Genomic DNA, 22,326 nt, shown 5'->3' with positions numbered 1-22,326 from the left:
AAATGTATCCAAACAATGTGTAAAGTTAAAAAAAACAATGTGTCCTGCCCTGATCGTCCGCTCCTTCCGTGTGCCACGCCCCCTCGTTAACCCCGTGTGATCAGCTGTTTCTGGTTGTTTTCATTAGTCCTCTGTATTTCGTCCGCGTTTCAGTTTGTTTCCCCAGCCCGGTCATTGTATTGTCCGTCTACTTTTTGCCTGCCTTACCTGCAATTAAACCCCGTATTCCCCGATACCCTGACGTCTGCGCCTTTGTCTCCGTTCCGTCCCCGCTCGGCACAACAATATTATTATAGTTAAATGTATTAATGGCTTATTATTAATATTAAATTAATAAGAAATCTTTGTTTTTAAATGTATTTTATTATTTAATAATTACTGTTACTGTCTATCATTGTCTAAATGTATTTTTACTGTCTAAATATATGTATTCAGCTAGTGTAAACATGCACGATGCTATCGCAGTGAATGCGAGGCTGAGACTGAAGCGTTACCCTTTCTTTCCGCTGAGAGATGTTCCGCGAGACTAATTTCCCTGCGTGTACAAGTTATCTTAGGTGGGTGTTCATGGTTTGACTTCTGAGATTCAGATCGAGTTCTAGGTAATTTTTTTTAGAACTTGTTGGTTCTACTTTTAAGAAATTCGAGTTCTAATGAGTTCAAGAACTGAGGTACCACTGTACAAGACTTTTGGCATTTTTACTTTTTTGATTGCATTCACAGATTTTTATAAAACTGAGGTTATCCAAATGGGGACCTCAAAAGATGTCCCCAAAAGTAGGGAAATTTCAGGTTTTACTACACTTTAGGGACAATTTGGTCCTCAAATCTGATCTATGCAAACCCCCCCCCCCCCCCCCCCCCCCCCCCACACACACACACACACACACACACAGACACACACCCCTCCCCATACCATGTTGTTGTTGGCAGTCGCTCTGTCTCTCTTGCACTACATCAATTAATTGCTCCTAATAGCAGGAAAACAGCAACCCCACCTCCATGCCTCATGTTTTCCTGCCCCCACCCCCACTTCCCTTCAGCCCCTCTCCATCTTTCTACCCTGCTCTCGGTCTGCTGACTTCCTGCTGCCCTTGGCCCCAAATTCACAAGACAGCATCCATTAGTGAGGTATATCTGATCCAGTGTGAGTGTTATTGCTACAGACAAGATAGCTGAATTCAGAGTCCATCATCACACCCGTGACTCTGGACCACTCCCCGACCACGCCAGTGCCACCTCTGAGCAGAAGGAAGGATGCAACAGGAAGGAGACGGAATGTTTTAACACGACTGATTTCCTGCAAATATTCTCGATGGTTTCAACTTTCCCTTGAACCAAGTCTCTCACCCATTGCAGTACTAATATTTCTGCTCCAAGTACAAATGAATATTTCACATATCCCTCTAATTTACACTTTAACTGCATGCCCAAATGTGCTCAGAAAATCTTAAAAATGAAAAGTAACTATCTGGGCCATTGTTGACTGAGACAAAGAGGTGTCTCAAGAAAGAGAGGACGCCAGCAGAGAGGGAAGAGCGTGTGAGCGAACGAACGGACGCAGGAAAGATGGGCGGAAAAAAACAAAGGAGGAGTGAAGATGAGGGAGAGCTGGCCTGGAGAGAACTCCGCTCGGGTTTCCCCTCAGACCCCCGATGTCGCAACTCAAATAAATCATAATACTAATCAGTCCGGCCTGCACAAGACACTGTTTAAGCGCGGCTCTCATTTCAATTTGAAAGGAATTTTAGCCGTACAAGTTTGGCGCGATGACAAAACCCAAAAAAAACGGGGTGGGGGGGAGGGGGTGGGATTATTCTGAAAGCATGAAAGGCACCCTCTCCCTTAGGTCAGCTCCCCAGGCCCACTCTCTCCCTTAGGTCAGCTCCCCAGGCCCACCCTCTCCCTTAGGTCAGCTCCCCAGGCCCTCCCTCTCCCTTAGGTCAGCTCCCCAGGCCCACCCTCTCCCTTAGGTCAGCTCCCCAGGCCCACCCTCTCCCTTAGGTCAGCTCCCCAGGCCCACTCTCTCCCTTACTGTAGGTCATCTCCCCAGGCCCACTCTCTCCCTTACTGTAGGTCATCTCCCCAGGCCCACTCTCTCCCTTACTGTAGGTCATCTCCCCAGGCCCACTCTCTCCCTTAGGTCATCTCCCCAGGCCCACCCTCTCCCTTAGGTCAGCTCCCCAGGCCCACTCTCTCCCTTAGGTCATCTCCCCAGGCCCACTCTCTCCCTTAGGTCATCTCCCCAGACTCACCCTCTCCATTAGGTCAGCTCCCCAAGCCCACCCTCTCCCTTAGGTCAGCTCCCCAGGCCCACCCTCTCCCTTAGGTCAGCTCCCCAGGCCTGCTCTCTCCCTTAGGTCAGCTCTCAATGCCCAGCCTTTTTCTCACTTAACCTAATAATTAAGACACTCATTTAAATGAGCCATCACTCGGCAGCCGTAACACCTACTAGACAAAAACTAGCCATGAAAGGAACATAAAAATATTTCTGCAAGGATGCAGCAGTTCTGCCTTAAAGAGGATTTTGCAATAGGACGATGAGGATATAGTGAAGATCAGCGTGGTGATTTCCACAGCACCATCATAATATCTGTCATGCCTTTTATAGTGAGTCAGTTTTGCAGGTCTGCTTTCGATGGGGGGGGGGTCACTCAAGTGACTGCCAGTTTCAGTTCTCTTTATTTTTATCTCGCATCTGTGCGCTAGAGCTGATCTGCCCTTGAAGTGACTCAGAAATTGTTCTCACAGCTGATACAGATGACTTGGAGGTCCTTCGGTGTGATGGTGAACACACGGAAGACTGTCCTCAACTGGCTCGGGCATCACACTTACGTCCAGGGTACCCTCGTTGATCACCATGAGGCCCATGTTCTTCGTCAGCAGTTTGCACGAGTGTCCTGCGGACGGGGAACAAACAGCAGATGAGCCTGTGATCAGATGTCATGGTGAAAGACACGCACAAACAAACGTCCACGCACACACGCACGCACAAGGGCAGGCCTTGGCAGAGCAGTAGAGGCTTCAAATCCAAGCATGTTGTCTCCTAAATATGCATGACAGGCCATGGTGAATCTCTAAAAGACAAACCCAGCCTCAGGAATTACACATCTAAACCGCACAGCTGTGAGCTTTGTCTTGAGGGTGTAGTGTTTCAGAGCGCCACTGGCTAAATCTATATAATTACAGCTAGATGACCAGCATTGAATGTCTTACTAAAGCACCAAAGCGACTTATGTGGACCTGAGATTATTTGGCAACCTGAAAGCAATGAATCCACCATAATGACAACATTGAAAATTGCATGTGACAAATGATCCCAATAAGAGACTTTCCGGTCTGGTTTCCATTCCCCTGTCGTGCTGTTCTGGGAACTTTGAGAAGGAAAAAACAAGAAAAGAAACATGTACTCGATCCAGACGTGTGGAATGTGCTCAGAAGACATAAGAAATGCAGCAAATCTGCAACGAAAAACCCTGAATCACAGGGTCCCATTTCTGGCGGGAGACGGCAATTTAGTTCCTCAGCTCCCCTGGGACCCAATTGGCCGAACCCAGAAATCACAGGGCTTTTCACAAAATGGCCCTAAAGGGATTTAGGGCTAAAAGGCAGATACTGTAAAACATTAAGAGGCTGAGCCTGCACCTTGCATAAATGGCGCCACCTTCAGTCCATAAAATTATAACTGTGGGCCCCGCAGGCTGTTTTCATGTATTGCGGGTATTTAAATAAAATATAAATAATGACCTATAAAACAGCCCCTTGCTTTACCTACATATTTCTGCCAGAGGTACAGATTCACGCTACCTTTCTGACCATTTAAGTCAAATGGAATCACGCCAGTTTGGCCAATAAGTGGGGCAATCGCCCTAGTACTTCTAAGCTATGGCAGGTGCCCATTTTCCTACTAAAGGGATCACCAGTCGGCTGTAAAGAGGGAGAATTTAAAGTTGGGGTTGCCAAGAAGGGCAACTTCACTGGGGTTTGGTTAGGCAGGGTCAAGCAGCATCCGTTATCTGGACGCCAAGGACAACAGCCCAACAAGCCCTGGGGGAATTAGAGTGGCACAAAGAACCCAAGAAAGATTTTCCTGATTGGGCCCCCACCAAACCAAAGCTACCACTATCCACACTGACATATTCATGGACTCCCCCTAGTGGCCAGTCCCCTGAAAGATTCTACCAAATGGGTCCTATCTAAAGCAAATCTACGACAATCCACATTGAAATACTCATGGGCTCCCCCTAGTGGCTGGCCCCCTGAAAGGCTTCCCATTTCTCTCCCCTTATACAAGCTGACCTGAATGCCATCAACAATATTCATATAAACTTCTACAATGACTCTCTCAAACCCCAAACAGCGGGGCCTCATACACATGGGGGTGACTAGGATTTGCTGTATAGTTCTTACGACCTCAACAGAGCGCCAGCCAAACCCTCCTACAGGTGTGGCTGCAGGGACCGACACAGCAGACTGGCCATGGGGACTCTACTGAGGGAGGTGGCACAGTAGCAGGGTAAACATTCACCATGTTTCGGTGCGTGCCCTACCGATGTTGATGGCTGTCTCCTGTTTGTCCCCGGTCAGGATCCAGATCTTGATGTCAGCTTTCATGAGGGTCTCGATGGTCTCGGGGACCTTGTCCTGCAGCTTGTCCTCAATGGCTGTGGCACCCAGCAGTTGCAGGTTCTACGCAAACGTGAAGGTGGTGTTCAATGCCAGGGGAATGAGGGTGGGGGGGGGGGGGGGTCAGGACAGACACAGTACGAGAACTCTGGGGTCCATTCGTCCCCCACCTTGTTTGGGAAATGAAAGGCAAACTATCCGGTTTGTTGATTTGTTGCTGCACCTAGTTGCCAATTATTACTCATTATCTATGTGATCCAAGGTAATATTGCTTTAAAACCGCTTAAAACAATGTCATGGATGACAATGTGAACAAATCTCATTCATTATAAGGGAGAAGTCAGATATACTGTATAAATTAAGATACGATATCACACATCTAACTGAACCTCTATAGCGGCAGCGCAGTCGGTTTGTTTTGCTTCTTCCTACATGCCGCACATGTAGTAAAACACGTCCACCAACGCCCACTACGCCTGCTTCAGACTGCTCCCCATGAGTGTTAAGGCACTAAATACATACAAAATCACCAATGAATGCAGAATTTACAGAGCATTCACTTTATGATGGCAATAGATTACCCCCTAGTGGTGGGGATGGGTATCACTAACCCTGTCCCACTGCGAATGTGTCATTGTATTATCAGCATGGAGGATCAAGCAGTCAGCTCCGCAGGCCCCTGCTGCCATCCCGCCTTTGGCCCCTGACTGGGCCCTCTGCTGTTAATAAGGCAAACTACAGGTCGTCTCCAGGTTACGAATGAGATCCGTTTCTTAAGTCTGGCTTTAAGTCGAATTTCTAGGTAAGTTGGAAAAATAATAACAGTACAGTACAGTAAAGTACAGAACAATAGCAATAATAATCCATGAATAATAAAAATAATACTGTACTGTACTGCACCCAAGCTGGCAAACCGCTAAGGCCACACAATGTTTTTATGAGCGACAAAAAGCAGTGCATTCCTGCGTACCACTGTATTTAACCCAAATTTCCTTATTATGAACCACTGTATTTAACCCAAATTTCCTTATTATGAACCACTGTATTTAACCCGAATTTCCTTATTATGAACCACTGTATTTAACACGAATTTTATATAATAGTCTTTATGACAGTCGGGTTTTAAGTACGAGTTGTCTGAAAGTTGGGGATTGCCTGTCCACTTAACGAGGCCTCCCAACATCACCAGCTGCAGTATGAGTGATGGATATCCAGGGGGTAAAAAAAGGCCAACTGATTGTTCGGAAGCAAAAATAAATGAGCAAACGGACAAACAAAATTTCCCACATCATTTATTTGAGGTGTAAAATGGACTGAAGGGGCAGCAGAACCCACACAATGAATCGATTAATTAAATACATAAATTATTTTTATAGCTATAAAATAAAAATGGTGATGTATGCTGTTCTGTAAGATTAAATAATAAACTGTGATGTATGTTCAAAAGGTTTTTTGTATACTTGCCAGTTCTGAAAAGGGACTTAAATGTCATTTATGATGAACTTAAGTATTCTGTCATAGTATTACAAAACCAATATATTGAAACATATAAATATTTTTTTTCTTTTTCAGTTATTACACAGTAATGTAGCCCCAGCAGGGACAGAACAAACCTAATAGTAACATAATGCTAACATAAGTCATGCTAACAGCTATATCTAAAGCATCTGCTAAATAAACTAAATGTATATCTCGGATGGTATTAGCAGTCCGTTTAGCGGTGATGCTGCTAATGACGTAAGCCCAACAGTAGCAGCGACGTAATGAGTGACCCACGGCGACGTGAGTGACACTGCCGGGTCCCACCTTCTCGATGAGCTCGTAGCTCTCCTCCAGCTTCAGGGCCCGATTGTTCAGGGCAGTCGAGGCGCGCTGGTACACCTCCAGCCACTCGCGGTATGTTGCCGGGGAGATGTCGGCTACCGCGTAGCACAGTGTCCGCAGACCTGCGGGGAGAGAAACACTGAGCCACATGCCGCCCCCTAAATCGGTTCCAATGATGTACCAACGGGAATCTGTGCTTGGGATGTTTGCAAAGTGTCTTACCTTTAACTGAAATTCCCATTTGCTTATTTTTTCATTTTTACTGGTTATACTGGGCTGGCTCTCTTTATCTGTCAGCTACCATTAGCTATGAATCATTTATTGTAATAATAATAAAATGTCCAGTTCAATTGTAACTGGCTTTAAACATTCAAACAAACTCCAATCACAATTGCAATGGTCCAGGTGCCATGAAGTGGGGTGGGTCACATGACGCTTGATAATGTCCAATCAGATTCAGCAAGTTTGACAATATTGGCAATACAGGCAATCCAAAAACAATCGTGCTAAACTCTCCTAACAGCTGATGCTAGAAGCTGCATTAACTTACACAGTCTATGGGTGGCAGTGAACAAGTTTGCAATGTGGTAACTATGTCACAGTAACCATAGCAACATTACGCAGATGTTCACTGAGCAAATAACCTTTTCAGGGTTGAACAACTGCCTTCCAGTAATCGGACAAATAAAGGGAGCTTTCATATGATAAAACCCTGCAAAGTAAAGAATAAAGCCAGTTTTCCAGTTAATTATAAGGGAAATATGTAAAAACAGGGAACAGTTCTGTGTATGAAAGGACTTAGAGGTTTCAGTTCATTTATGTTTATGTGAGAATCCATGTAACAGTGTGTGTTTGAGGTTGTCAGTCTAAAAGCCAAAACCTATGGAAGTGTGTGGCTGCGGGTGTTAGTCCAAATATCAGTGAATGCACATTAGCATGAAGTACCGGTCAAAAGTTTTGGACACGCCAAGACACGTACAAAAGGTGAGTGACAGTATTACATCACATGACCTAAATACAGAAGGCAGTGAGAGGTCAGCATGTGCAGTGAGAGGTCAGCATGTGCAGTGAGAGCTCAGTATGTGCAGTGAGAGCTCAGCATATATGTGGGAGCTCCTGCAGGACAGCTGGAAAAGCATCCCAGGAGGCCACCTCATGGAACTGAGGTAGAGGAGACAGTAGGGTCAGCCAGTGTCTGGAGCGATTGGGGTTAAGGGCCTTGGTCAGGGGCCCAGTGGTGGGATCACTCTGCCAACCCAAGGATTTGAAATGGCAGCCTATCGAGTACCAACCTACCCCCACCAGACATTTTTTTTGTGTGTAATATTTTTTAGCCAGTGTATAATTCTTTAGACATTACATTACAGTTTTGAGGTCTTTATTCCAAACTGTAGAGAACATTTCTGTGGGTAGGTGAGTCTTGACTTTTGACTGGTACATGCGAGTCTGCAGGAATACAAGGCTAGGAGTCCCTATAAATTCAGGTAAATGTGCAGGGAAGGGCGAGCACAGCTCCTACCCTCTGTGGCAAACTGCTCCAGGTGCTTGAGCGTGATCTCCTTGTACCTGGAGCTCTCTGCCAGCCGCTCGTAGATGACCGTGTCCTGCCAAAGAGATGTTAGGGGGCTCTCCTTCTCTAAGTGACCCCCCTGCTAACTGCACCTCCAGCAGCTAAATTACATACTTGTGAATCTGCAGTTTGCAACATGCAAATTTATAAAAGGCCGACAGTATTTATGCGTGAGGTGAGAGCTGTATGCTTGTTAGTGTGGTCTTCTTAAGGACCCCAGAGATTACGGTCGTCTGGTGCATAGCCAAGTTAAAAAAAGGCTGACTCACAGCCCCCTTGCAGTACAGCCGTATCTTTCCAGATGGGGTCCGCATGATGACAGACATCCTCTTCCGGTTGCTATGAGAGACCAAGCAACAAGTAGCATATTGAGCCAGACTACTATTAAGGTACCTTCTTACACATCTTCATTCATTGCAAATTTGTAATTCCTTAACAGTTTGGATTCTGCTTATCAAATTTAATGATACATTCCTAAATGTAAAGTAGCTAAATTAATCCCAGGTTGACTTAATTGTGCCGCAAAACAAATGCACAACAGAAGGCAACACTGTGGTTTAGGAACCAGTGACAATGACAAGAATCTGAATTCGATCAGGAAAAAAAATAGTTTTAGTTCATTAAAGTCAGTTTAAGTGATATGCATCAGCTAAAAAAACTGGATCCAGTGAGAAAGCAGAAATCCATTTAAACTGATTTCCTGGGATTAAGCTAATGGTACAAAGGAAAAACTCATTAAGCCACCATTAAGCTGCTTATTACAGTGGAGAATGGAAACTGAGAACGGAAACACAGTAGGACAGAACAAAAGACAGGAAATGTATACGGAACAGCACGGCGCATTTAGATGGTTTTATATATTCAAAGATATCAGATGATCCTCGGAATTTGTTACTGTTATTGCCTGCAGTACCAGGATCCTACGGTCAAGGCCTTAAATGTGTTCACTCAGCTTGTCAATGTTCAGTGTCTAAGCAAAACAAAACCACAACTGATAATGCTGGCTTATACATCTGGAAACAACAAAAAACAGATTTTATAAAGCTACAGGGAAAATGAGGTTCTGGAAACTGCAGAAGAAGATATTACTGACACTGACAGTTAACCTCATTGAACCGATAAATAAACAAGGTGAAGGAGATAAGCTGACAACAGATGACAGCAATTCCTGCTGTGGGTTAATCAAGCAGGCTGCCCCACAAACAGGGTTATGCTACAGGAAGCAAAGTATTTACTGAACAAAATAAAACAAAAACATCAAGTACCTTGTAAACTCCAGGACATTTAACAGCTCGTATTTTTCTTCTTCACCAAGCTATGGAGGAAAGAGTGAAAACATTCAAAACAAACAATGTTTAAAATTCTGAGCTGAGCAAAACGGCAGTAAACGAAGCAGAAAATGAGTTGTAGAAATTTGGGCTGCTGCAATATGCATGTTTCACATTCTTTTTTACATAAAAGAATATTTCTGCTGCCCACATGAACTATTTTATATGGAGGAGTGAAACCTCAGATCTAACCACCAAAATGTCAACATTTATGAGTTGACCACTGGAGGGCAGTAATGGGACAAAATGGATCGTTTATTCTTTATGCATATATTGCTCTAAAATTAGTGCCACAGTGAAATCTTCTTATCCATCCATCCATTTTTTATACCCTTTTGTTCTATGCAGGGTATAGAAACGCGGGGGTGGGGAGCCTACCCTGGATGCCAGTTACATCCACTGCAGGTACAGAAAGAACATTACCCATCATTCCTGCTGCATGAGTATGATTCCATCCCCTTTAATTCTCATAATCAGAGGAATTACAAATCATACTGACAATATAGGAGACTTAATTACACACTGGGGTGACCATAAATGCAGCATAGAGTACTGTACTGCATAGACTCAGTGCTTCAGTTGTAGTGATATTAATCAGCCTGTAGTGATATTAATCATGGGGCTGTAAAGAGGCAATATAAGTTCAAAATTAATTTGCAAGGCTTAAATAAAACACGATCTAGGAAATGCAAGATAAATATATTGGTCCTGTAGCAAACATGCAGATGTAATTCTGCATGTTTGTACAGGTTCTCTATTAGCAGCTTACAGTCCTGGTTCTGGCTGTCCACAGTGTGCAAACCCAACGGTCTTTAAGAGGACCTCAGTACTAGACTAAATATAGAAGACTAAATAAGTTATATTGGGAAAATAAGTTACTGGGTACAGTTAAAACCTGCACACTGGCTGACTTCTGTGTTTTTATAAATGGAAATACCCTTTTTTTTTTATAATAGGTGACATATTGTCCTCCACTGCATCTTTGAGCAAATTAGGCATGGTCAACCAAAAACTATTCCTGGTTTTCCTTCAAAACTACAATAAAAGATAAACAAAATGATATTTAGATGGATGAGGGGAACACATTTTTCCTGATAAATGAGATACCGTCTTGAGGCTTGACTGCAAACAGCTGTCAGTGGGACTGCCAGTAGGTGGCAGCACTGGTAGTGACAGTAGCATGGCTAACTGTAGCTGCCTTGCGTGGGACGCCCTGAGGGAGGAAGCATTGCCGGAGGCAATGTCCTTAACCTCAGAGGCCTGTTGAGACCATGGAGGAGGACGGCGACATCTTTCAAAGGCAGGCCGATGCTTCAACACACACGTTGGCCAAATCTCTATACACAGCTTGTCAGGAGCCATATGCGAACACTGTATCTGCCAGAGAACTATTGTCTGCTACTGGTTTATCAATGGGAATGACAGCACAGTCAATAGGGGAATGACTGAGAGGCTGGATGTAGCTATGCAGGGCTTCGAACCTCTGACCCCAAGGCGAGTGACCTCCGGTACCCTTATCAAAACACAGTCCTGCCTATCAACAGCATAAAAATTCAGACACAGAAGGTAAACATCACTGGGTTGGTATTTATATCAGTGATAAGAAGGTTGCCGGATCAAATCCCATGGCTGGCATAGTGATGCCAACATTGGACCTGTGAGCAAGGACCTTAACCCCAAGCTCCAGGGGCTCTGTCCGCTGGATGACCCTGTGCTCTGACCCCTGGGCTTCTTCTCACCTGTATGTATGTCTCACGGAGCACAAAACTGGATAGGTGAAAAGGAAAGTCTCACTATTCTATATTTAAACTCAGCAACTGAGAAGATATGAGGAAGTTTACAGTACTGGGTTGTGGGGGTATAATGATTAGCAGTGAGTGAGTCTGCCGGTATCTTTTACATAGGGGCCAAACTGGATGGTGAGCAAAGAATCACTCCCCCATCAGTATGCAGGACCAGCACTCCAACTGATGAAGGCTGTCAACCTGGAAATGAACCTGAAGGTCATAATTAGGTGACAGTGAAAAACAAATGACAGCTTTCCTTTTAGTCCCTAAACCATTATCCGATGAAACCCTGATGTTCTTGACACAGTCCTCCTGTGGGTCCCCGAACGCAACATATCCAACAGGTGCAGATGTTCACTGAAGAAGCGTCCATTCATTTCTATGGGAAAAACCTTAATCCCAACAATGACATGGATGTTTTTATTAAGTAGTTTTAAGAAGAAATATGTCCTTAAATCCCAAAGCTCGGCAGGGAAAGGATTAAAAGGTGGACATTACAGGATTCTTCTTTAATCTATCTGTCAGACCACTCTGCCAGTATCCCAGATAAGTACAGGCACAAAGCAGAGAGCAGCCCTCGTGTCTGAAGTATAAATAATCAGAGAACCTTCTGTCCCATAATTCAATTGCGCATAATTTGAAGCTGATGATTGCTGGATCATGCTGGCGTCTTTTAGGGAAGCGCGGAGGGGTTCCCTGTAGCTGGGAGATAGGCCTGTCTGAGATTCCAATCTGCCTTCTGAACCATGCGACCCGCTCACGTGGGATCCAGTGCATATTAAAGTGCCATGCGTGGTAAATTAAGCCCATGTGCATTCTCGTCAATGTAAATTTAACACAATAAACCTCCAAACTGAGATAAACATATCCTCATGCTATGACGTCCAAATAGCTAGCATGTACAGAAGTAGCTAAATTATTATGTGCTAGCAAGTTAAGTCAAGATTGCTATTTTTAAGAATGTGTTTTTTTGCAAATAGCCTGTTAATGTGGTATAATGGTACTTAATATGTTTCACATAACTGTACGTAACAGAATGGGTATCTAGCAATTTTGGCTGTTTTCTTCATTATTGTAACCAGTTCATTTTCATGAATGTTGACTGAAGGCAAAAATCTATGTTCATTTCATAGTCATGTTCTCCTTGAGAGGGATCTTTTAAGAGAAGGACACTATTATTTTTTAGGCCAGATGTTTTGCACATAGCCTCTGAAACCAGCTTGGTGAGTATATTTCTTATTTTGGGGTCCCTGGTTTAAGGAAGACTGAAAAACTCTTGCACAGGCTAAATATTAAGCATTTTAACTGCTCCAAAACTAAGGCTGAGAATTTATTTTACTACTTTTTCAAATAAACACACATTTTGGAAAGACCAGTTAGTACAAAACAGCAGTGGGGTGTGGAAGGGTGGAGTTTTAAGGTAAATATCACTGCATAATTGTCACAAAAAGGCAAAAACAACCAATAACAGGGAAACACTAGAAAAAACAGGCACATATCTGAGGTTCTCTGCCCTGTAGCTGATTTACACTTCCACTGAGCCATATTCTGATTAGTTCATCTGCAAACTGTGTAGACAGCTTGTAAAAAGGATTTAACCATGTGACTGGAAGAGGATGTGGGGGAGGAGCCAGATGGGAGGCGGGGCCAGTACTCACAGATTCAATGATGACGGAGTCCGGAGTTCTGCCAGTGAACACGAAGCCCAGGTTCCGTGCGGCCCTCACTAATGCCCCCTCGTCTATCCGCAAACAGGAGGAAAAAATGGAGCATTTACCAACACACCATGTGACTGTTTACTCACTAAAACACTCAAATGTTTCCATGTATGACTTAACAAGCTAATAATCATTTTACCCAAAGCCGAATAGCTTAATAGCTAAATAATTTTTATATCAAAGCAGAAAAAGTTTGGGCCTGGAGAGAAAGAAAAGGAATCATTGGAAGGTTCAAATCCTACAAGTGGCACTGATGTTTTAGCATGAGGTTATTATGTAAATGTCTAGATGTATAAATTAAGCAAATAAGAAATGAATGAATCTATACAAGAGTACAACGCCTATGTGCATTCTCAGCAAAGCACTATGCTGCTGGATGATATACTAACTGTAGAAGTACAGTAATGCATCGCTTAACGATGGGGATACATTCTGAGAAATGCGTCGTTAGGCGTTTTCGAGGTTGTGCAAACATTATAAAGTGTTCTTGCACAAACTTAGATGGCACAGACTACTACACATAGCCTACTATATGTTATAGCCTAAATAATGATAAAGTACAGTGTAGTAAATACATACACCAGGGACATAACTTTTATCATTATCAAGTATTATATACATATGTACATAACTGTATGTGCTATACATTTATACAACTGGCAGCGCAGTAGGTTTGTTTACACCAGAGTCACCACAACACGCGAGTAATGCGTTGCACTAAGACGTTACGACGGCTACGATGTCACTATGCCATAGGAAATTTTCAGCCCCATTATTTTCTTATGCGACCACCGTCATTTATGTGAGACGACTATATGGTGTACTAGTGATCACGTGCTACCGGGCACCACAAAAACAAGCATAGGTTAACAAAGATGCTAAAAACGTTTTGCATTATATTGCAAATCTGCTTTGCAAGCTACCATATTTCTAGTATTTATAGTGCCAATGCGGCAGATGTTTCCTAAACAGTTGTGCGCAGATAGTGTTGGGCAGTAGCGTTGCTAAGAATAGCAAGGCTATTAATTTAACTGCTTTTGCCAGTAGTGAGGTCATAGCATTGTGTGTCGAGTAGCTTTTATATAGTGAAGTTGTGTATTCATTGAAGTAACTCGGTAGCTCTGACAAGCGCTACATCTCCCCAGATTGACACATATTTAATCAATCAAATCATGAACCTTGTGCTGGTGTTACACCCACAACCTGCCCAAAACGAACTCTATTCATGGAAAATCCATTTTCAGTTAATCACTGTTCATCAAGTCTGAGCTATGGTGACAGCATACCTGGATAATGTAATGAAATTAACAGAAATGACTGAAAAATCATACATATTCAAATGCGTACTTTGTAGTTTGAAGCTGTTGTCCTCTTTGCCTTCTTGAGCCTCTTAATTTGTCTACTTATTCACAATTTTTAGAGCTGGTACCCCTGTTGCAGCAGTTTAATAATATTAACAATGATTTTTTGGTTCCCATGGGGAAATTCACTTTATACCTCCTGCAACTTGCTCTCTGTAGGCGACAGCAAGCTGGCCATGAAGGGCAGCCACCCATAGCAGCACCCAGGGAGCTGGGGGTTAAGGGCCTCGCTCAAGGATCTGCAGACGTACCGAGGCTGGACTCAAACCAGCGACCTTCTGATCATACTGTAGGTACAGAGGCTTAGCTCACTGAGCCACCAACCATTTCATCAGTTTTTGAAACCAGTCAGGACAAATGAATGAGAAAAAAACGTGATATTGAATATGTACATAATAAAAAAATATTTGAAAAACCTGGGATATTACATTTTAAATGACCACTTTATTGTAGTTACTTCTGTTGTGTAACTTTATATATAGTTTTCATGTAGCTCAGCTATACTTGCTTAGCGTCTACATCAGGAGTATTCAACTAAAATTTATAGAGGTCCAGTTAGAGAAAAATTCTTGAAGCAAAGGTCCGGAAGATCATAATGTCTAACTATTTAATAGTATGATATATATTTAAGTAGCCTATTAGTTGCATCAACATTGTATGTAATCAGTACCTGACTGTCAATCAAATTAATTCAGTACAATTCAAAAACGTTTTGACAATATTTATTGTCACGTGACATAGAACTTCGGCCAGCTGGCTGGAGTGAGATTTACAATTCGAGATGTCTGCACACATGTAACAGTTCTTACCTTGTAAATAGTCTGCTTTTGTATTTAACCGTGTAAATACACCTTTGACGTAGTTAATTTTAGGTTTTATAATGGAATAATATAGATTTGCCGTAAGATTTCCAGCATGAGTCTGAAAGCGTGAGTGTCATGCCAGATGCTTGAGATTTGGCAACCCTGAAAACGTACATTTTTTGTTTCACATGAGTATATTTATATAACAGATAACATTACTTTATACATATGTTAAAATGCAGAAACTTCAACGAACATGAAATCAACGATAAACTACGTCTATTTATCCAACGTGTATATATTGTATTTGAAAACTTTCCAGCTTTACGATTTCAGGAGAGCGCAGCCACACTGTTAGGAACATTACGCTTTTTGTTTGCGGGTGTTAGCTTCGCTGCTGCTATTAACACGAAAGGCACATTAGCGCAGACAAAGGCTGCATACGCCGATCTATACGTCTTGCTTGGCGGTCAAAGGCGTTCGACGTTCATTGGCGTGGGAAACGGCGGTTCTACTGCTAAACCACTACCGAAAAGACTACAAACGCTGCGCCTGTTAAAATAAAAGCGCCCCGTCAGGTTTTAAATAATAACTAAATGTTTTGGCTGTCGGTCCGTGTCCGTATGGGACAGCTTCTGGGTCCGGACCCGGACCGCGGTCCGCCTGTTAGTGACCTCTGGTCTGCATGTTCTCAGCAGCTTGCTGAACACTTGTCTGGGACACTTTGTACTGGGATTGAGCTACTCAGGTCCTGTTCTCCTGAATGGACAGGCATTTGATATTTGCAGTCACAGACATTAGAATACTGTTGTAACTAATGTCTCTGTATATTTGGTGCAGTAGAATGGAAACAATCTAATCTCCAATGTTTAAATTAATTAAATGGGAGTGACGTCATAATTATTCCTCCCTCTGATGACTACTTTATTGGTCTAAAGCAAACATGCTCATTACTACCTGAAAAAAGCATTAATTGCTTTGAATTATGAATAGGAAGGCTTATACAGTCACGGCAATCCAAATCAGAATTCAAATTGGATTTTGTCAGTCATTTGACACACTATCCTTACCCATTTTAAAATTCTGCCTGATAAGTTACTTTTAAATTGTGATGTATTAAAGGATCCGTGCAATCCAGAGTTCCGAAAGGGGTGAATAATGCTTCAATTAGGCCAACTTCCGCCGTTTAAGCTGACAGTGTCCTGGGCGAGACATGCGACAGCTGAAAACTTAAATCCATTTAACACACATGCAGTAAAACACAGGGATTAAAAACAATAATAAAATGGCAAGAAATAAACGGTACAGAAAAAAAGATCTGAATAAAAACATAGTCAGAGATGGTTAAGTGGAAACAGAGTGCAGCAGACAGGTACCACAGTAACCGAGCATAGCAGACAGGTACCGCAGGAACAGAGTGCAGCAGACAGGTACCGCAGTAACCGAGCGTAGCAGACAGGTACCGCAGTAACAGAGTAGCAGACAGGTACCGCAGTAACAGAGAGTAGAAGACAGGTACCGCGGTAACCGAGCGTAGCAGACAGGTACCGCAGTAACAGAGCGCAGCACAGGTACCGCAGTAACCGAGCGTAGCAGACAGGTACCGCAGTAACCGAGCGTAGCAGACAGGTACCGCAGTAACAGAGCGTAGCAGACAGGTACCGCAGTAACAGAGCGTAGCAGACAGGTACCGCAGTAACAGAGCGTAGCAGACAGGTACCGCAGTAACAGAGCGTAGCAGACAGGTACCGCAGTAACAGAGCGTAGCAGACAGGTACCGCAGTAACCGAGCGTAGCAGACAGGTACCGCAGTAACAGAGCGTAGCAGACAGGTACCGCAGTAACCGAGCGTAGCAGACAGGTACCGCAGTAACAGAGCGTAGCAGACAGGTACCGCAGTAACAGAGCGTAGCAGACAGGTACCGCAGTAACAGAGAGTGATCTGTTTGGACAAGAACTCCAGGGTGACAGGCAGAGTCGGCTTTTACCTGGAGAAGCTGCCTGGTAGATGATAGTGTCACCTGACCTCTCAGGGACGGCTGTGTGACACAAGGCCATCATGGTCATGAACTCCAGGATGACGGGGGCCGTGGGCTGAGCACACACACGTACAGACACAAAGTAAATTTACGCACCATGCAATTACATTTCAAAACATTGTGGGAAGATCGCAAACAGGTCATAATTGCTGCAGATCCAAAGTAACCTTGCATAGATGTCTTGCTAATTAGCGAATGACTTGAGTATTAAATTGTTTAGATGTACCTTGTGTAGGTCGCGAGACGTTGGCCAGACCTATGTGTGCTATGGGTGTAGCTAATGCAGTATTATCCATTAGTTATGATAAATGGTATGGACACAAAATGAGAAAACAACACACCGGCTCAGGCACCACCTACAATCAATGGTGTTTCTCTCATACACCTTTTCCTCGGCTCATTGCCCAGATAATTTGACACGTGGGAGTTACTGTCCCTCGAGCTGAAGGGGGTGGAGCTAAGAGCTGGACCACAGCCACATGCTAAGGGGCGTGACCTTTTACACCGACCATTCCAGTTCAAACTTTAAAATTCACATAAACAAGGAATATCTGCAATGAAATCTCACACCCAAACAGAATTAGTACTATTTCATATAACACCCAGATGTAACAAGATCTGTCCAGGCTTTTGTCGATTAATAATGCAGGAAATTAAATATAAACGTTTCAAAAGCCGACACCCCCCTCCAATGCCTCCAGAAAATTTCAGATGACAGGAAAGGAAATTTGGAGGAGCTGGAAGTGCATTCAGCAGGGAGACATCGGAGATCCAGTCTCTGATCCATCACAACGCATTGCTGGTCTATCAGAGTAAAGGCTCCTTTGTAGTATGTTTTCCATGGTCTTTCACACTGCCAACGCAATTTAGGTGAAGTGTTTGAAGGGCGCAACAGCAGTTTCATTCCTTGGATTGTCAATTTATCCAATGCACCCCTGGCTGCCCCAAAAAAAAACCCAAAAACAAACAAACAAACAAAAAAACACAAAAAAACAGCAGCCAAACCTGATTCAACTACACAAATATTAACAGGACAGGACAGCATAGATATACAGGGAATGTTTTAATTTATTTTTTTATCATCCATTTTTAATTTTTATGTTTATTTTATTACTGATATTCTATTGTTTATACTGACATCCTTTTTATATTTAATTATTTTCTATGTTGATGGACAAAAATTTCTCCTTTTAAAAAAAAAAAAAAATCTTGTATTGATAAGTCTGAATTACTGACAAATTCCTGGCTGTCTTACGTTGCTAACTGACTGGTTCCCAGTATACTCTACTATATCTAGCTTCATGGTTGTCACTTTATTTGAAAATCTAATCAGCCAAATACACTGGTTTCTCCTCTGGACCTGCTCTTCAGAAACAGAGGGGTGCATTGTGGGAGAGCTGCATTTCTAATGCACACTTGCTCGCCAGCTGTCGTGAGGCCATCTCCCCCCACAGGGGGGTGTCTCCCACTCAACAGCCAAACAGAAGCTATTGGCTGTGGTCAGGGAAAAAATCCATTTGTATCAATAAGAGACCCCAAAATTAGGCCCTATTGTGGAGGAGAGTCAATATTTCCTCAGAAACATCAGAGAGGGAGGAAAAAAAATGGCCTGGGCCTCTCAATCAGGGCCCCCCCCCCACCTTCACATGACAGTGAAAGGCCCAAGTGTGGGAATCAGGCAGAAGCCCATTTCTGCTTGTACTAAGAAGGCCTTCCTGTTTAAGACAGCGGTCTAACGAGCAGAAAGAGGTCACTGTGTCTGTAGTGTTAGGAAGTGCTGCTGCAAAGGTGTGTAGAGCAAAGAGCTTTCACGATATCAAAGGTGCGGTGTGGGAGAGCGGCTGTGCCTGTGTCCGTGAGGGACTGGGAATCTGGCCGTCAGCGAGCACGAGCGCGTGTACCTGCGAACGAGTCAGGCCTGCAGTCCGTCAGTGAGCGTCTGCAAGAGTATGATGGCCTGCCTTTCAACGTGAGCATGTGCGATTCGGAGTGTGCGTGCGTCTGTGTGAGAGATGGGGCCAGAGCACTGACTATTTGTATATACTGCGTCCTGCTGCAGAATAAAGCTGGCATGGTTCCACTGCTGGGGGGTGGGGGGGTTTGAAAGGCCCAGAACAGCCTGCTACACCTAGATCTCCCTTGGGCCCTTTAGGACCCTGCTGGTCATCACTTGTGAGAAATGTCCTGTTGCTCTAATGAGCAATAGCCTTTCTCCAGAACACGGGGAGCCCTGGAGAGGCTGGGGGTGTATCCAGGGGCTTTGGGGGGAGGAGGGCGGATTCTGACACTGGCAAGCTTTATTTTCTGCTTGTCTTAAACTTTCAGCCTCGGCAGGTCAGCCTCATGCTCCTTAGTGCTGGTTTTAAATGGAAAGACAATGAAATCACTGCCTTCTCCAGAAATGCTTAGAGAGACATCAGCTGGATGCCAGGGGCAACTGTTGCTCTGTAGAGCAGAATTTTAATGAAGCTGTACTGATGAGATGGCTTGACTTGGCTGGAGCGGGCCAGTCGAGATCTAAGGACCCAGCATCATGGCGTCAGCCTTCTAGAACATTCTAATTGGACCCAACCGCTAAAAACGCCGGGGTTGTGTAAGAACACCGTTCGGTGACCAAAAACTTCAGCTTAAGTATTTGGGGCATTAAAGACTGAAGGCTGCTGTCCTGCCTGTGGATTTTCAAAAGCTGTGAATGTGGCAGAGAAACATGTTCATTAGGGTTCGCGATAAATGACGGCTGAACCGTAAGCAGCGGCCAAAGGAGGCAGGAGAGACCCAGGTGCAAATGAAAAACGCACAAGATGCCATTTTATGGGTGAACTTGCATTCAAGTTTTTTTGAAGTAAAAAGTATGGTTTAATCCAGGGTTTCTCAACCCGGTCCTCGGGGACCACCAGACGGTCCACGTTTTTGCTCTCTCCCAATTGGCAGGGAATTGGGAGAGAGCAAAAACATGGACCGTCTGGTGGTCCCCGAGGACCGGGTTGAGAAACCCTGGTTTAATCCAGGCTAAATCCACCATTTCTTACTCCAGGCCACTTTTTGAAGCTTGCTTACCTTAAAACCCCTGAACATCGTGTAGAAATAGTTTTACTAGTACAACACAAGCTACTGCATTGGTAATCAATCCTTGTTACTCAATTAGGGGCTGAAGGCAGCGAAAAAGGACCCCTACAGCAGCGGCTCTCGGACTGCCTTCATGCTTGGCCAATCGCAGGCATCCGCGCACGTCCATGTGGCCGGCTCAGTGGCACGTGTTGCCGTGGCGACTGATAACTCCTTCCTTCGCATCATTGGGTGACAGGCGGCACTTAGGTTTAAACTGGCCAATCAGTATGATTTACTGCCACAGGGTCCATTGCTCTGTGGGGGGGTGCGACGGCCTGCACAGCCTGTTAGGCACTCGGATTTACAGGGATGAAATACTGCTGCCCATTTATTCCACCTGATAAACAGTAATCTAAATCTGTGTGTGGGGGGGGGGGGGGGACCCTTGAGTTCTGTTTTCATTCGACTAACAGCAGCGCTCATCACCGGCGATTCGCAGACCTGGTCGGCCATTGCCAGATGCAATGGGTACCACTCTCCTCGATAAGTCCACAGCGTCCTGGGCCACGTTGACAAAGCTGTCCGATTAATCACCACGTTATATTCCTTACATTCACGACACTAGTAATGATGAATACAGGCCAGCAGGGAGTGTTTCAAACAGGAGCATACAGACGTAGGATGAAAATCCATTGATCTGGTCAAACAACTTGGCTAAACAGGGCCATTTTCACACCATGTCACACATTACCCATACAAAAGTGTTTGTTCCCTCACTGCTAATTTTCTCACGTGGCATAGGGGGAGGCGATCCACAGGGCACTGTGAGCGAGGCTGACTGTGAGGTCAGTGCTGCTCAACGCATGGCTGGATGCAACCAAATGGGTACTTACGTGGTTGCTCTGCAGATTCTCTAGGAGGCTGGGGTCACTGAATCCTGCTTCTTCAGTTAACATGGTGTGCCTGGGAGAGAGAGAGACAGACAGACGCACTTGGCTTTTGGCTGGCTTGCAGAGAGGAAAAACACAAACATATGGAGGGAAACCCCCTCGAGAAGTGGGCGGGGTCAGCAGCAGCGTCCGCGAGTATGCTCTGCCGCGAATTACGCCGCTTCCCCCCTCCCGCCCTCCGATGCCATATCTGAAGATAGGGTAATCCAAGCATACCCACATAAGCCCAAAATAGAAGGAGCCTTATGTAACAGAAGATTATGTTAAGTCACGGCTGAGGCGGGAGCACGGTGTGTCAGCAGAAAACAGAGGCGGAGCGATGAACAAGGGCCTTCGTGCACGACAACATGCTTTTTACATAAGCCAAGTGCTGCACGGTTAGTACCGTTAAGCTGAAGTACAGTACACCCACTTCAAGGGTGGGACGAGGTTCCCAAAAGACATGACGACCAAGGCAGAGTCACAGATAGCACGGGCCTGATTAATGGTGAAATCTTTATGAGCTTAACATTTACTTTCACCCCTGCAGGAATTCCCTGGCAGATGGACGACCTCTCAGTGGCGTAAGATCCATGATGAAAAGGAGGCTACAGTTACAGGGCCGCGTGCTAACGGTCTTCATCTGGTAGTTTCCACAGGCCACACAGCGGAAAAGAAGCCCAACTGGGGCTTGCATCCCGCTACATGAGGCCTAAGAAGACTGCAAGTCCATAACAGCACAGAGAGACGATAAAGCAAGGCTCTATGTCATGTACCACATTAAATGTGTCAGGGAAGTTCATTAAAATGCACCATCAACTTCTTACACTCAATTGTACATAAACTACTGCCTGCTGTAACTATTACTGCCTGCTCCTTTCTCTTCACAGCCTTCACATTTGCCATGATCCTCAAGATAAGTTTGCTATGTGGCTCATGAAGGGCATGGTGTGCTTAGGGTTAGGGTGCCGTGCCTCTGATCAGAAGGTCACTGGTTCAGATCCTCAAATGGCTGGCAGAGCGATGTCACTATTGGACCTTTAATCAAGGCCTTTAACTGGCTGACACTGTTTCTCAAATTTAGCTTCTGCTAAATAAAAAGTTTACAGTAATGAAATTGTAGGCTTGCTTCAGGGTAGCATATGAGACCACACTCACACCCAATTTCAAGTGATAATGTAACGTCCACGACAGCTGATGCACCTCTTCCTGATTCTCTCTCTCTCGAGGCTATAGGTGTCTCCATTCTAGGCAGCCATGTTCCTGAGGTTATCCCTGGTCATTGTGCGTTAA

The 22,326-nt window shown here is 44.4% G+C and overlaps 1 protein-coding gene across 2 annotated transcripts in view; it reads right to left on the bottom strand.

Annotated features, from left to right (window-relative positions):
- The window catches only part of LOC111833176 (phospholipid-transporting ATPase IA), a 127,624-nt gene that overhangs the window by 35,127 nt on the left and 70,171 nt on the right, over positions 1-22,326 (bottom strand). For both annotated transcript variants that reach the window (XM_023791154.2, XM_023791155.2), the window contains 9 exons: positions 20,998-21,067; positions 17,006-17,111; positions 12,794-12,876; positions 9,286-9,335; positions 8,290-8,359; positions 7,970-8,054; positions 6,433-6,572; positions 4,551-4,689; positions 2,836-2,900 (listed from right to left, as the gene is read on the bottom strand). In XM_023791154.2, coding sequence (XP_023646922.1) covers positions 2,836-2,900; positions 4,551-4,689; positions 6,433-6,572; positions 7,970-8,054; positions 8,290-8,359; positions 9,286-9,335; positions 12,794-12,876; positions 17,006-17,111; positions 20,998-21,067 — 808 coding nt within the window. The remainder of the gene's footprint in view (positions 1-2,835; positions 2,901-4,550; positions 4,690-6,432; positions 6,573-7,969; positions 8,055-8,289; positions 8,360-9,285; positions 9,336-12,793; positions 12,877-17,005; positions 17,112-20,997; positions 21,068-22,326) is intronic.

The sequence above is a fragment of the Paramormyrops kingsleyae genome, chromosome 25 (genome assembly GCF_048594095.1).
Source record: "Paramormyrops kingsleyae isolate MSU_618 chromosome 25, PKINGS_0.4, whole genome shotgun sequence".
Taxonomy (NCBI): Eukaryota; Metazoa; Chordata; class Actinopteri; order Osteoglossiformes; family Mormyridae; genus Paramormyrops; species Paramormyrops kingsleyae.
The sequence above is the reverse complement of the archived record's forward strand: the minus strand, read 5'-3'. Positions and strand labels throughout refer to the sequence as shown.